At 33.8% G+C, this 12166-nt stretch overlaps 1 protein-coding gene across 1 annotated transcript in view; it reads left to right on the top strand.

Moving 5' to 3' along the window:
• DOCK2 (dedicator of cytokinesis 2) overlaps nucleotides 1–12166 on the top strand; it is a 316367-nt gene that overhangs the window by 271439 nt on the left and 32762 nt on the right. The window contains exons 36-41 of the mRNA XM_026688575.2: nucleotides 241–281; nucleotides 1864–1954; nucleotides 4082–4201; nucleotides 6083–6172; nucleotides 8690–8794; nucleotides 9838–9979. Coding sequence (XP_026544360.2) covers nucleotides 241–281; nucleotides 1864–1954; nucleotides 4082–4201; nucleotides 6083–6172; nucleotides 8690–8794; nucleotides 9838–9979 — 589 coding nt within the window. The remainder of the gene's footprint in view (nucleotides 1–240; nucleotides 282–1863; nucleotides 1955–4081; nucleotides 4202–6082; nucleotides 6173–8689; nucleotides 8795–9837; nucleotides 9980–12166) is intronic.

Raw genomic sequence — 12166 nt, 5'->3', positions numbered from 1 at the left:
CTGCTCTATCATGTGACTTTGATGATCATGAATTCTCTCCACACTAGTTTCAGAGGGCAGTAATGTATAAATAATGCATATTTATGTTAAACATGAATTGGAAGTTTTGAGATTTTAAAAATGAAACAAAGCAAAATTATTCCCTGCATATTATGCATATTTGAAGAATATTATAAAAAGAACCATCCCAATTATGCTTGAGTGCAGGACTAATCTAATTTCATTCATTTTTCCTCCCAGAATTTCTACAAGGAAATTACTCGTGAAGAAATGTATATAAGGTATAGTACTTGCTCTGTTGGTTACAGTTGTCACTGAAAAGATTAGTGCTGTTTTCTTTGCATAATCTTCAGGATTATACATGGATTTATAGTAAATATCTGGATGTAAGTTGTTCAATACAAATTATTATCACAGAAATATTGTTTGTTGCTCTACAAGGGCTCAACACATACTTTGTCAAAGTTGCTCAGTCATATACTTTAATTTTTTGGGGAAAGGTATGTCATTTAAATAAAGAGGATCATAATTTAAAATTGATTTATATAACAAATACAAATTTGACTTTCCAATTTTCAATTTATATTCAACATCTTTTGAACAAGTACATTAGAAGAGGCAGATATGTTAAGGTGGATTGTAGTGAGACATCTTGAGAATATTTTGCTGATCCAAATGAACCATGGTTTTCATTTTTATTTTCTTTCTTTTGTAAAAAGAATCAAAATCTTAGGAATAAAAGCTGTGTTCTAAATTTGTCTTTTTTAAAAACTCTTTTAGCCTCTTAATAAACATGTTTGCATCTATGACATCTGTCTGTCTCAGTTACATACACATTTTCTTTTACATAATGTATAATACTGTATTGTATTATTTACTATAATATCTAAACTACATGTATATGTACATTATATATATACTATGCTGTTTAAATGAATCAGAATTCAGACAATGTTCTCTATGTGTGTGTGTGTGTGTGTGTGTGTGTGTGTGTTTCTGTGTTTCTGTGTGTAGCTTTTTTTTCAGCTGGGAAGAATAAAACTTCAGCCATATATATATATATATATATATATATATATATATATATATATATATATATATATATATATATATATATATATATATATATATATATTTGTTTTCTTAAGTTTTCATGGTACTCACATGTATGGTGTTCGGCTTGGTTCGGTATTTTCCCACGTCATTGTAGTTCTTTTAAAGTTGTAGCAACGTTTCAGCAGAATCTCATCTGCCATCATCAGGCTTTTTTTTTATTTTATTTTTATTTATTTATTTATTTATTTATTTATTTTTGTCAATTGCTTACAAGATAATAGGTATAAGTAAAAACATAGTTATGAATACATGGATACATATCAGAAAAATAAAAAAATAAAAGAAACAGTAGGACAGGGACGTTAGCATGTTGGTGCGCTTATGCACGCCCCCTACAGACCTCTTAGGAAAGGGGTGAGGTCAATAGTAGACAGTCTTTTTCTTTATATGCAAAAGTCTTTTTCTCGTTAGACAGCATATAAAGTGCTACGATTTGAAAATGTAAATCCTCTTTTATGAGGCAGGACAATAAATTTTTAGCTTGACAATATAATCAAGTTTTCAAACTTAACTTCAAAATCATAGAAATTGGAAGTATATTGACTGAGTCAACCAAATGCAGAATATGGTTAAGACCTATTCATGTGAATACTTAAATGTCTTATTGCAAAGTCATATTTAAATGTTGATAGTAGTTCACATCATTCTACAAAAATATAGTAGCAGAGATAGATCCATATTTTATGAATTTAAAATAATGCTGATATTAAAGGTTTTTCTCTACCTTTTTGCTGCATCTATTAACAGGTATCTGTATAAACTTCGGGATCTTCACTTAGATTCTGAGAACTACACAGAAGCTGCATATACCCTTCTGCTGCATGCTTCACTTCTGAAGGTAAGTTGCTTATTTGCAGTTGAGGTCAAGTATTGGAAAGTCAAGAGTTGGAGGGAATTGTCCTTACACAAAATTGGTTTGCAGGAAATAATAAGTGATTGTATGGTTACAATAGAATGTATATAATAAGTGATTGTATGTATTGGTGGAATAGGGTGAACGTAGAGTTGTACTAGACTCCTATAAGCAAATAATGAACTCTCTTTTACAACCAAACCAATACCTATGCTATTATAAAGAGAAAAGTAGGAGGAAATCCAAATAGATTCCCCACATGTGCATACACACAGTGAATCCCTAATCCAACGAGAACAGCATTTTGATATTTGGAGCAATAAACAATAAGTGAACGTTCTTCAAGTGTTCCTAGGAAGAGAGAAATGAGAAGCAGGGAAAGGGGAAGGGAAAGGGGAATGCAATGGAGTAACAAGCCTAGCTGACTGGTTGGATACTGAAAAGGAGCAATCACTCCTCAGTGATTGATTACATATATTTTCTAAGTAATTGGTGAAAAATTCCAGAGATATCAAGCCAAGCCCAGTGATGGATTTAACAAGACATGTCAGTATTTTAAATTATAATTTTGGTGCATAGAATGTATAGAATATTATATGGCCATAATTTTTAAAATCTTTGGTATGGTTAAGTAGTGATGAGCTTTCAGGCATAGTGGCAAAGATCTAAATTTCTATTGTCTGATGTTTCTGGCATCTTCAGAGGTTGACTGAGCTGCTTTGTAGGGTACCACTCAGTATTTCCCAGGGAAGACTTGGCCTTACTCAGAAACTGTGTTGAGTTTATGAAAGAGTATCAGGTTCATTTTTCTCAAAACTTACTTTTATCTCCCCTCTGAGAACCTGCTGCTTCATTAACTCTTCAAATTAAAATTAACATTTCTGTGCATATAAAGCTACTGACATTTCCAAACTTTTACCTGCAAACGTGGCACTGGACACATTTGTTAAAGCCTTAATGTTTTTAAGAGAAAAAGAAGAGAAAATCAGTTGTTGTATGCTGTTACAGCTACATTGGTTTTCTGTATGTGTGTATTTTAAAGCCTCTTAGGTTCCTTGGTATTACCAAGTGACCTTGATTCAGGATTTCAAATTCAGTTCCATGTTGTTCTGGGGAAGTTACAGAGCTGAAAGAAGTTGGAAAGAAGCCAGGATTTAAACTCAGCAGGCATTTTCTCCAGGAATAATGTCTTCTTTCTGGGAGTACAAGGCAGAGAGATCTTTCTTAGCAAATAAAGAAACAAAATGGATCAAATAAAGTAAAGCGGTGACCTGGAAGTAGGATTGAGAAACCCTTATAGAACAGAAAGTGTGTAAGGTTTGCACATTAAGTCCATCTTCTTTGTGGTAGAAAATGGATTTTTGAACACAGCATTAAGTAAGGAAAAATACAGGACACCTTTGTGAGAATTGGATAGCCAGTATAATTGAGTTTTGAGCACACAATAACCTTCTGTTTGCCATTCCAAATTGTGTCCCAGTTTTTCCACAAGAAATTTAATTTAGTTTGCGTGATTTGAATTTAAGGTCCAAAAGTTTATATACTGCGATGGAGGTTAAGATTACAATATTCAGGAAAAAAGCTGGATGATCATTAATTTGGCACCTATGACATATAGAAAGCTCTGTTTACTTCTCTTGGTGGAGGACCAAAGCTTTTGAAAGTACCAATGTACATGTATTTCAGGAGTCAAGGTGTATCAAATAAATTTAACTCTTACATTTTGTGGCATTTGGGAAGAATATGACAAAATGAGAAGCAGACTGCTGCATATCAGTGCAATGTATGTGATATTTTGGTGGGTTTTATGTGTAAGTTTGGGCAAAGAGTGGTATGTCAAGAAATGAATGCCTGTATGTGTATTTAAAGAGCAGAGTCTTAATGAAACAACTGTTATACAGGTTCAAAAATAGAATTGCTATGCTTGGATCTTATTAAGGATAAATAAATACCAGAAAAAAAGAAGTCTAAAAAACTATCTTGCATATTTATATTGCCACTGATTTGTACTTCATGCATTTTGTTCTCAATTATGACACCAATCTTTCATAACCTTTAAAAAAAAGCTAAGAACTTACTTACAAATTTATTATGATTTTTTTTTCTTCGCAGTGGTCTGATGAACACTGTACTCCTCAAGTCATGCAAACAGAATTTCAAAGTTCACAAACGCACCGTCATCTGAAAGAGCACCTGTATGAGATGATAATAGAATATTTTGACAAAGGAAAGGTAATTTTATCTTCCTAATTCCTGCTGAGTAGCTTTGTGCCATGGGTTATAATCTCATTTCATCATCCAAAGCAGTTACGCCTAATAATATTGAGAAAAAGAAATGTCTGTTCAGTAAATTGCCAGGTGGTTTTGATTCTCATTCTATTACAGCATAGAATTTAGGGAAGAATGTTATTGTATGCAGTCTGTGACATTATTAAAATGTTGCTATGAATCAGGCAATACAGAAATTATATGGTATAATGTGCTTAATGTGTTTTGGTCTTATATATTTTATTTTGTAAGATGAAAGGCATGCAGTGTTTCTGATTAGGCTGAAATCACCAAAATAACTGAATAGCTGTTTTTAGAAAATGTTAGTATTTCCAGGTAGGCACTAGCACTTAGTTGCATTCTGTTCAGTACCACTTTTGTCATATCCATTTAATTGTAGAAACATTGCAAAAGGACCTGTGATTTGGTCAGGCTTCGTGAAAGGTTGCTCTCTAGAATGTTTATAGTATATTTGTGATATGTAGCCAAGTTATAATTTGAATGATTATCCTGCAATAAATAGAAGCACAAACTTTGTAGATATTACATGAGAGAGAAAAAAAATCATAGCTGACTTAGAACAGAGTGTGTCTGTCTTCTTATTACTTGGATGGGTAACATCCAGCAAAACCCATATCTGGGAGCTAGACTGGTGGCTGAAAAAATAATCCCAGAAGACAATATCAAATCATTTCTTCTGTTGCCAAAAATACATTGACATTTCTGTGAGATTACCAAAGTTGAGCTGGACTTGAAAAGGACTTTAGATTAACAACCTTGAACAAGTAGTCCTTGACTTACAACATTTCATTTAGTGACCATTCAACAGCACTGAAAAAAGTGAGTTATGACTGTATGTCACACCTACGACCATTGCAGTATCCCTAAAGTCAGTGATCAGAGTTGATCACTGATCAAAAATTCACTGATCAAAAATTCAGACCCTTGACAGCTGACTGTTAGTTGCAGTGTCCTGGGGTTATGTGATCACCTTTTCAACCTTCTGACAAGCAAAGTCAAGGGGGAAGCCCAATTCACTTAACAACCATGTCACTAATTTAACAACTGCAGTGATTCGTTTAACAACTATGGCAAGAAAGGATTGAAATGGGGCAAAATTCACTTAATGTCTCACAACAGAAAGTTTGGAATCACTTATGATTGTAAGTCGAGGAATACCTGTATAAAGTTAATGTAAATTAGGAGATAACTTAATTCAGTATTGAGAATGAAAGTATCTGAGACAATCACATTTCAATATATTTGCATAAAATATGAGACATATGGGTAAATTTCTTTTGTATTAAAATCGACTGTAACAGGTTGATCTGTCCTGAAAACTATGTAGACATCTGCAAAACTCTGTAAATATCACAACGTAGGGCTGTGCAAAAAATGAAGAAGCACTTCACAATGCACACTGGTATAAGCAAAGCACCCTGAAAGAGTTTAAGTACAGGTCTTGTAAAAAGCGCTAATGTTTTTATGCTTTAAGGAGATGTGCTTTCTTCTCAGCGACATACTTTGTGTAGTGTTTTCTCAAAGTTTGTCTGGGCATATCACCTCAAAGAGGTGCGAATGAAATAAATTGTGGTTCTTCAATTGTTCTTTCCTAATCTTGTTGCAAATATAAATCACAAGGCCTTAAATGTATTCACTTGATGTAGATATTTTTGGTTACACAAATATTTTCTCCTGGAGTTCTAATGTAATATTTCAAAGCATATCACATAATGGATAAAGATTGCTCTGAGAGAGACATGGGCAGACATTTAATTTGATAAATAAAAAATTCAATAACTAAAGCTATGCAATTATATATCTAAATTTCCTGTTACATTGCAGATGTGGGAAGAAGCAATAGGCTTGTGCAAAGAACTAGCAGAACAGTATGAAATGGAAATTTTTGATTATGAACTTCTAAGCCAAAACTTGGTAAGAATGGAATTCTACAAACATGTTATGGATTTTCAGTTCTCTGCAGTTATAAATTTATTTCTGAAACCTTTCAGTCTAGATTTTCGTGCAGTGGTTAACCTGCAAGTTTAGAATTGTCTTTGACATAAAACCAGCTGGGTCTGTCTCTGTGTCTCAGGCTTAGGAAGAACGCAATGACAAATTACTTCTGAAATTTTGCCAAAAAAACTGCAGGGACAGGTTCCAGTCAATCAGAAGAAGTCAATGGTGTCTCAAAGCATATATCTATATATCCAGTTTATTATTATTTCAGACAAGTGAATACATAATTTTAAAACACTGAAGATAATCAAATCCAGACCAATAAAATAGATATTTGCCTTCTTTGCATTGACAAAAAAAAATTGAAGTAAGTTCTGTAAGTTTTGACTTTGTATATTATGGCTCTGATGTAGCTTAAGAATTCAATATACAGTTGAGAGGCTTAATGTCTCCAGAAGATCTGATTTCCCACACTGTAAAGGACTGTAGGGGAAATAAATTGAAAATACATTCAGGCAAGATAAACTTACTGATTCTGGGAGCCGAATGTCAGAAGATAGTCTGGAATGAGCTTTTACTCCTCTTTAAGGAACAAACTTGCAGTCTGAGTAGATAGCCTCATAGCATCAGTGAAATCACTTATAATCAGTGTCAGCTGATAACTGAGGTGCATGCCTACTTGCTGTTTGAGACTTAAGTTCGAGTAATTTAAAAAGTAGATTACTGCAATCGTTCATGGAATAACATAGAAGACAGTCCAGAAATTGTAGGTGGCCCAGCTATAATTGCTTTCCAACCCAATTCAAGATATTCACAATGATGTATGAAGCTTTAGAAACCGTAGGCCCAAGATACTTACAGCATTACTACTCTCATCTCATATTCTTAGATCATCAATAGGATTACAGCTTTAGAGGTGAGAAGCTCAAAACATACTTATTTTCCAAGATCATTTACGTTATGTTTTTTTTTTTTAACAGAATTTTGTAAGTTGCCCAAAACTACTATGGGAGTTAATTTTCTAACTATAAGAAAAATGTCTAAAATTAGTACCATTGAATTGAGGTGGGAAATGTAGCACAATAGCAATAGCACTTAGATCTATAGTGCTTTACAGCCCTCTCTAAGCAGTTTACAGAGTCAGCACATTGCCCCCAATGACCTGGGTCCTCGGAAGGATGGAACATTAAGTCAACCTTGAGCCTGGTGAAATTTGAACTGCCAAATTGCAGGCAGCCATCAGGCAGCAGAAGTAGCCTGCAGTACTGCACTCTAACCACTGCACCACCGTGGCTCATGTAATAGTGAATTGAATTTAGTGCTATGTTTTTCAGAAGAACAAGGAATGCTAATTCTATAAACTCCTTTATCATTCTGAAACATAAATGTAAATAAAAATGATTTTATCTCATGAAATAAAAATCAATATATTTCATTTTAAATTAAAGTTGCCATTCATTTTATAGACTTAAAATAGACTTTAGTCTTGCACATTGTACTGGGTTTTAAATTCATTGCCGTTTGCACAATACAACATTGCCTCTATGTCCTTGATGGGCAGTTTAGTCAATCATTTCCTATGTTCAGTTTTACATCATATAGAATACATATACACAGTTTTACATATAGAATTTAGTATTGCAATTTAAAATTGGCCAAAGCATCATCACTTTGTATAAAATTCAAACCATAAACTCTACTGAGTAGATCTTGGAATTGTCTACACAATAAATGTAATTTAATTATTTTAATCTGGCTGTGATACCTTACCATCTCATTTACAGCTCTAGCTCAATGACACTAAGTCATTGCAAATGATATAATATAAGATTTAATTGATATTTGAACTGACCCAGAATTATTTGTTAAACTGAAATGTTGCTGTAGTAATTAATTTACAAATGCTTATGAAAATGAGAAAAACTAGAATTGCGCACTTTAATTATAGAAAGGTAATGAATGAAGGCAAATATGTCCCAGGATAATCTTCCAGGATCCAATCTGGGTGTGTCAGCGGGACCAGAGGTTCAGTCTTCCAAGCTTTTGGACTCATATTGGAGTCCATCCTCAACGAATTTCTTTCTCACATACATTTTGAAGAGAGAGGAGTTTCCTGCTGATCAGTTCCACCACGAATCCTAAAATTTGGGGGATTAAACCTCTGGTTCCAGTGACTCACCCAGATTAGAAGAACCCTCACATACAGGCATCCTTCAGTCTAAAAAGACTATGGTATCATGCTCTGAAAAGAGGTCCTCAAACAGCATCTAGTGCGGCTAAAAAGGCCAATTTGAGAGTGACAATCCCTTTCACACTGAGGACAGATACAGCCTGTCCCCTGTCCAGCCCCCAGATTTTGCTGATTCGGGGACTGCCTCTTTGCCTCAGCCTGCCAAATGACTGTCTCTTCGAATTGGAAAAGAACCCTAGTGTCTGAGGAATTGGTTGTCATATAATCTCAGGAAGACCTATTACATCTCTTTTTCTTTTCAGATTCAGCAAGCCAAATTTTATGAAAACATAATGAAAATTCTGAGGCCTAAACCAGATTATTTTGCAGTTGGATATTACGGCCAAGGGTTCCCCACATTCCTAAGGGTAAATTATCTACTCTGTGTACTTTATCTTTAACAAATTTCAAATTTGTAGAGCCTTATAGAATACCAATATTCTACTCGTGGAAATGGAGTTATTCACAAATTGGGGCATTTGTCTTCATGAGATTCTGCCAGGAAAAGATTTTCTGTCCGGCAGTTACCTAAAATGCCTTTTGTAACAATATTGAGTGTCACATTTTCAGAAAGGAATTTTATTTATTGTGGATTTTCCCCCTTGTTGCCTTCAAGGTTAGAAAAAGGTTTATAGTGAGGGTAATGGAGTGATAAGGGAGCATTTAGGATTCTTACAAGACAGTCATAATTAAAGGATGGTTTATAGCTGAAGAGAATTTAATGAACAATAAAACCAACAATACGAATAGCCAAGACAATGAAGCAGGAAATCTAATGAATTTTATATCTGGTGTATATTCATTTTTAATTGAGAGCTCGCAGATGAAATTTCATATGAAAGGCTCTCACATTTATACCTGGAATACCTATAATTAGTATTCCTATTGCTGGTAATTTTTACAATCTGGCAAAAATAATCTTGTAATTTTCCTTTCTTCATCTCCAATATACTTTTAAAGGCACAACAAGAAGCAAAGAATTCTAGAATAAATTTCCCTACAAAAGTATATTAGATACCTTCTAGCAATCAGCCAGGGGACTAGTGGCAAATTTATCACATTTTGGTCTTGTTGTTATTTTAGAAAACATCTTTCACTCTTTTCACTCTTCTCCTCCTTTTCCCTTAGGAGGGACCTAACAAACAATTTAGTTGGTTATTAGGGCCTTGATGTATCTAATTTCATATTTAGTTAATCTTTGTAGCTTTTTAAGAATTTAAAATTTAGAATAGCAGTGTTGGAAGGGACCTTGGAGGTCTTCTAGTCCAACCCCATTTAGGAAACCCTACACCACTTCAGACAAATGGTAGAATAATGTGAAGAATAAGATAAAAAAAATGTTGTGATGTTTAACAATGATTTATTTTCCACAGCAAGTTCACAAACAGTATTTATTCTTCTTTAAAAACAGAATAAAATATTCATTTATCGAGGCAAGGAATATGAGCGAAGAGAAGACTTTCAAGCACAACTGATGAGCCATTTTCCAAATGCTGAAAAAATGAATACTACTTCACCCCCTGATGAGAAACTGAAGAATGCTGCTGTTCAATGTATCCTTAGAAGTCGGGGATTTTATTAAATAAGCAAAAGCAATTTGAAGTAAAAATCCATATTCAAAGTTTATGGAACTATGGAAAATCCCTGAATTATAAGCCATTCCACATGTTTCCCTTCAAATTGAACAGAACACATACATAATTCTGTTACTTAAGTTTGTCAAGAAACCAGGCTTTGTTATACACACAGTAATCAGAAATTAACCTCTATGAAATATAGGACCTTCTACTTTGTTTATAGGACCTTCTAAGTATGTTTTATTCTGGAATATACCAGTAAAAAGGCTATATTAGCATTCTTCCTTTTTATAGCAATACAGGTACTCGACTTTCGACCACATTTGAGTCCCAAATTTCTGTTTTTAAGTGAGACACTTCTTAAGGTACGTTTTGCACCTTTCTTGTCACAATGGTTGAGTGAATCACTGCAATTGTTAAATTAGTGACAAAGTTGTTAAGTAAATCTGGCTTCCCCATTGAATTTGCTTGTCGGGAGGTCACAAAAAGTGATGATATGAGCATGGGATATTGCAACCATCATAAATATGAACCAGTTGCCAAGCATCTGAATTTTGATCATGTGACCAGGGGAACACTGCAACGGTCATAAGTCACTTTTTTCAATGTGAATCACTAAACAAACTGTTGTAAGTCGAGGATTACCTGTAGAGTTCTCCTCTTCAAGTGGTAGCCACAGCACACATGCTACCTGGTGTTTTTTTAATCAGTTCCTTACCTATTAAAATATTTAAGTTAGCCAACACTATAAATGTAACACTTTCATAATATCCTAATGAAAATTGTGGATATCTGTATCCTGTATCATGACAGAGAAGCATAAGCAGTAAAATATATATTCAATCAAATTTCCCAAGAAATCAAAACTTCAAAGAAATGAATTATTCTTAAAGTAACCACCAGAAATGTAAAAAGCCTCTGGTTAAATCCTAAAATCACCAAGGCCATCTTACTAAGCAACTTTAAATCATTGAATAGCCAACTCTTCAGAGTCTGGTTTGATCACATTGGCAGCTTTTATCCCTGAATTCACAGATAAGCCTGTGTGTATCAAATATCTTTTTGGTTTATTTTTAAACAGCACTATGTAAGGCTGATATTTTAAGTATTATCTACAAGACTAATTGAAGTTTTTCTCCCTTTATGTTGAAATGTTCAAGTTCACGTAAATATAATCTTGAATTATAGAAATATTGCCACCAAAGTATTTTATACTGCTCAGTTTTTTTTATTAGAAACACCAGATATTGAATTTAATTTTTTGTTTAAAACAATAGGAATCAATAAAAATATTCTTCTGCATCTCTGAAAAGAGCAACATATCATTTTAGCATGTACATTCAAAGATATAGTATGTAATTTGAAGCAGTAAATTCCCTTTCTCCTTTTTACATGCAGATACAGAATATTGTCCAAATGCAAATGTTAACAAACACACTCTATCTCTGAATGTACATTCTGCTTCAGGAAGAAAACCACATCAGCAGCACATCATCAAATTATTCATCATCATGTATTTTGGCTTACCAGACAAGCTCAATTCAGGTAGTCCTCAACTTACAATCATTTAGTGACCATTTGAAGTTATAGCACTGAAAAAAGTGACTTATGACTGTTTTTCACACTCATGACTATGGCAGCCATGGTCATGTGATCAAAATTCAGATGCTTGGCAACAGGTTCATATTTATGACGCTTGCAGTCCTCTCGGGTCATGTGATCACCTTGAACAACCTTCTGACAAGCAAAGTCAACGGGGAAGGCAGATTCCCTTAACAACCATGTTACTAAATTAACAACTGCAGAGATTCACTTAACAACTATGGCATAAGAGATCATAAAATGAGACAAAACTCACTTAACAAAGGCCTCACTTAGCAACATAAATATTTGGCTCAATTGTGGCCATAAGTTGAGAACTACCTATGTTAGTTTTTAGAATGCTATGTCTACAAGATTTAAGTTGCTAAACCTTGGAAACGTTGGCCTAAATTTTGGCTTTAAAACAGAGCATCTCTGTGTTGCAATTTATCATTGAGAACACAGCAGAGATAATTAACAGGAAAACCTGTTTTCATAGGGTTTTTATTATTTAATTTAGGTCTCATATTTCTCAGTTTCCTCCTTAGTGAATCATGGGAAGATACAGTTGGTAGTTAGATA

Source organism: Notechis scutatus, chromosome 2, assembly GCF_049901735.1.
Source record: "Notechis scutatus isolate UNSWTSFEM ecotype Mainland chromosome 2, rNotScu1.2, whole genome shotgun sequence".
In the NCBI taxonomy this organism is placed as follows: domain Eukaryota; kingdom Metazoa; phylum Chordata; class Lepidosauria; order Squamata; family Elapidae; genus Notechis; species Notechis scutatus.
Note: the sequence above shows the minus strand (reverse complement) of the source record. Positions and strands in the feature narration are given on the sequence as shown.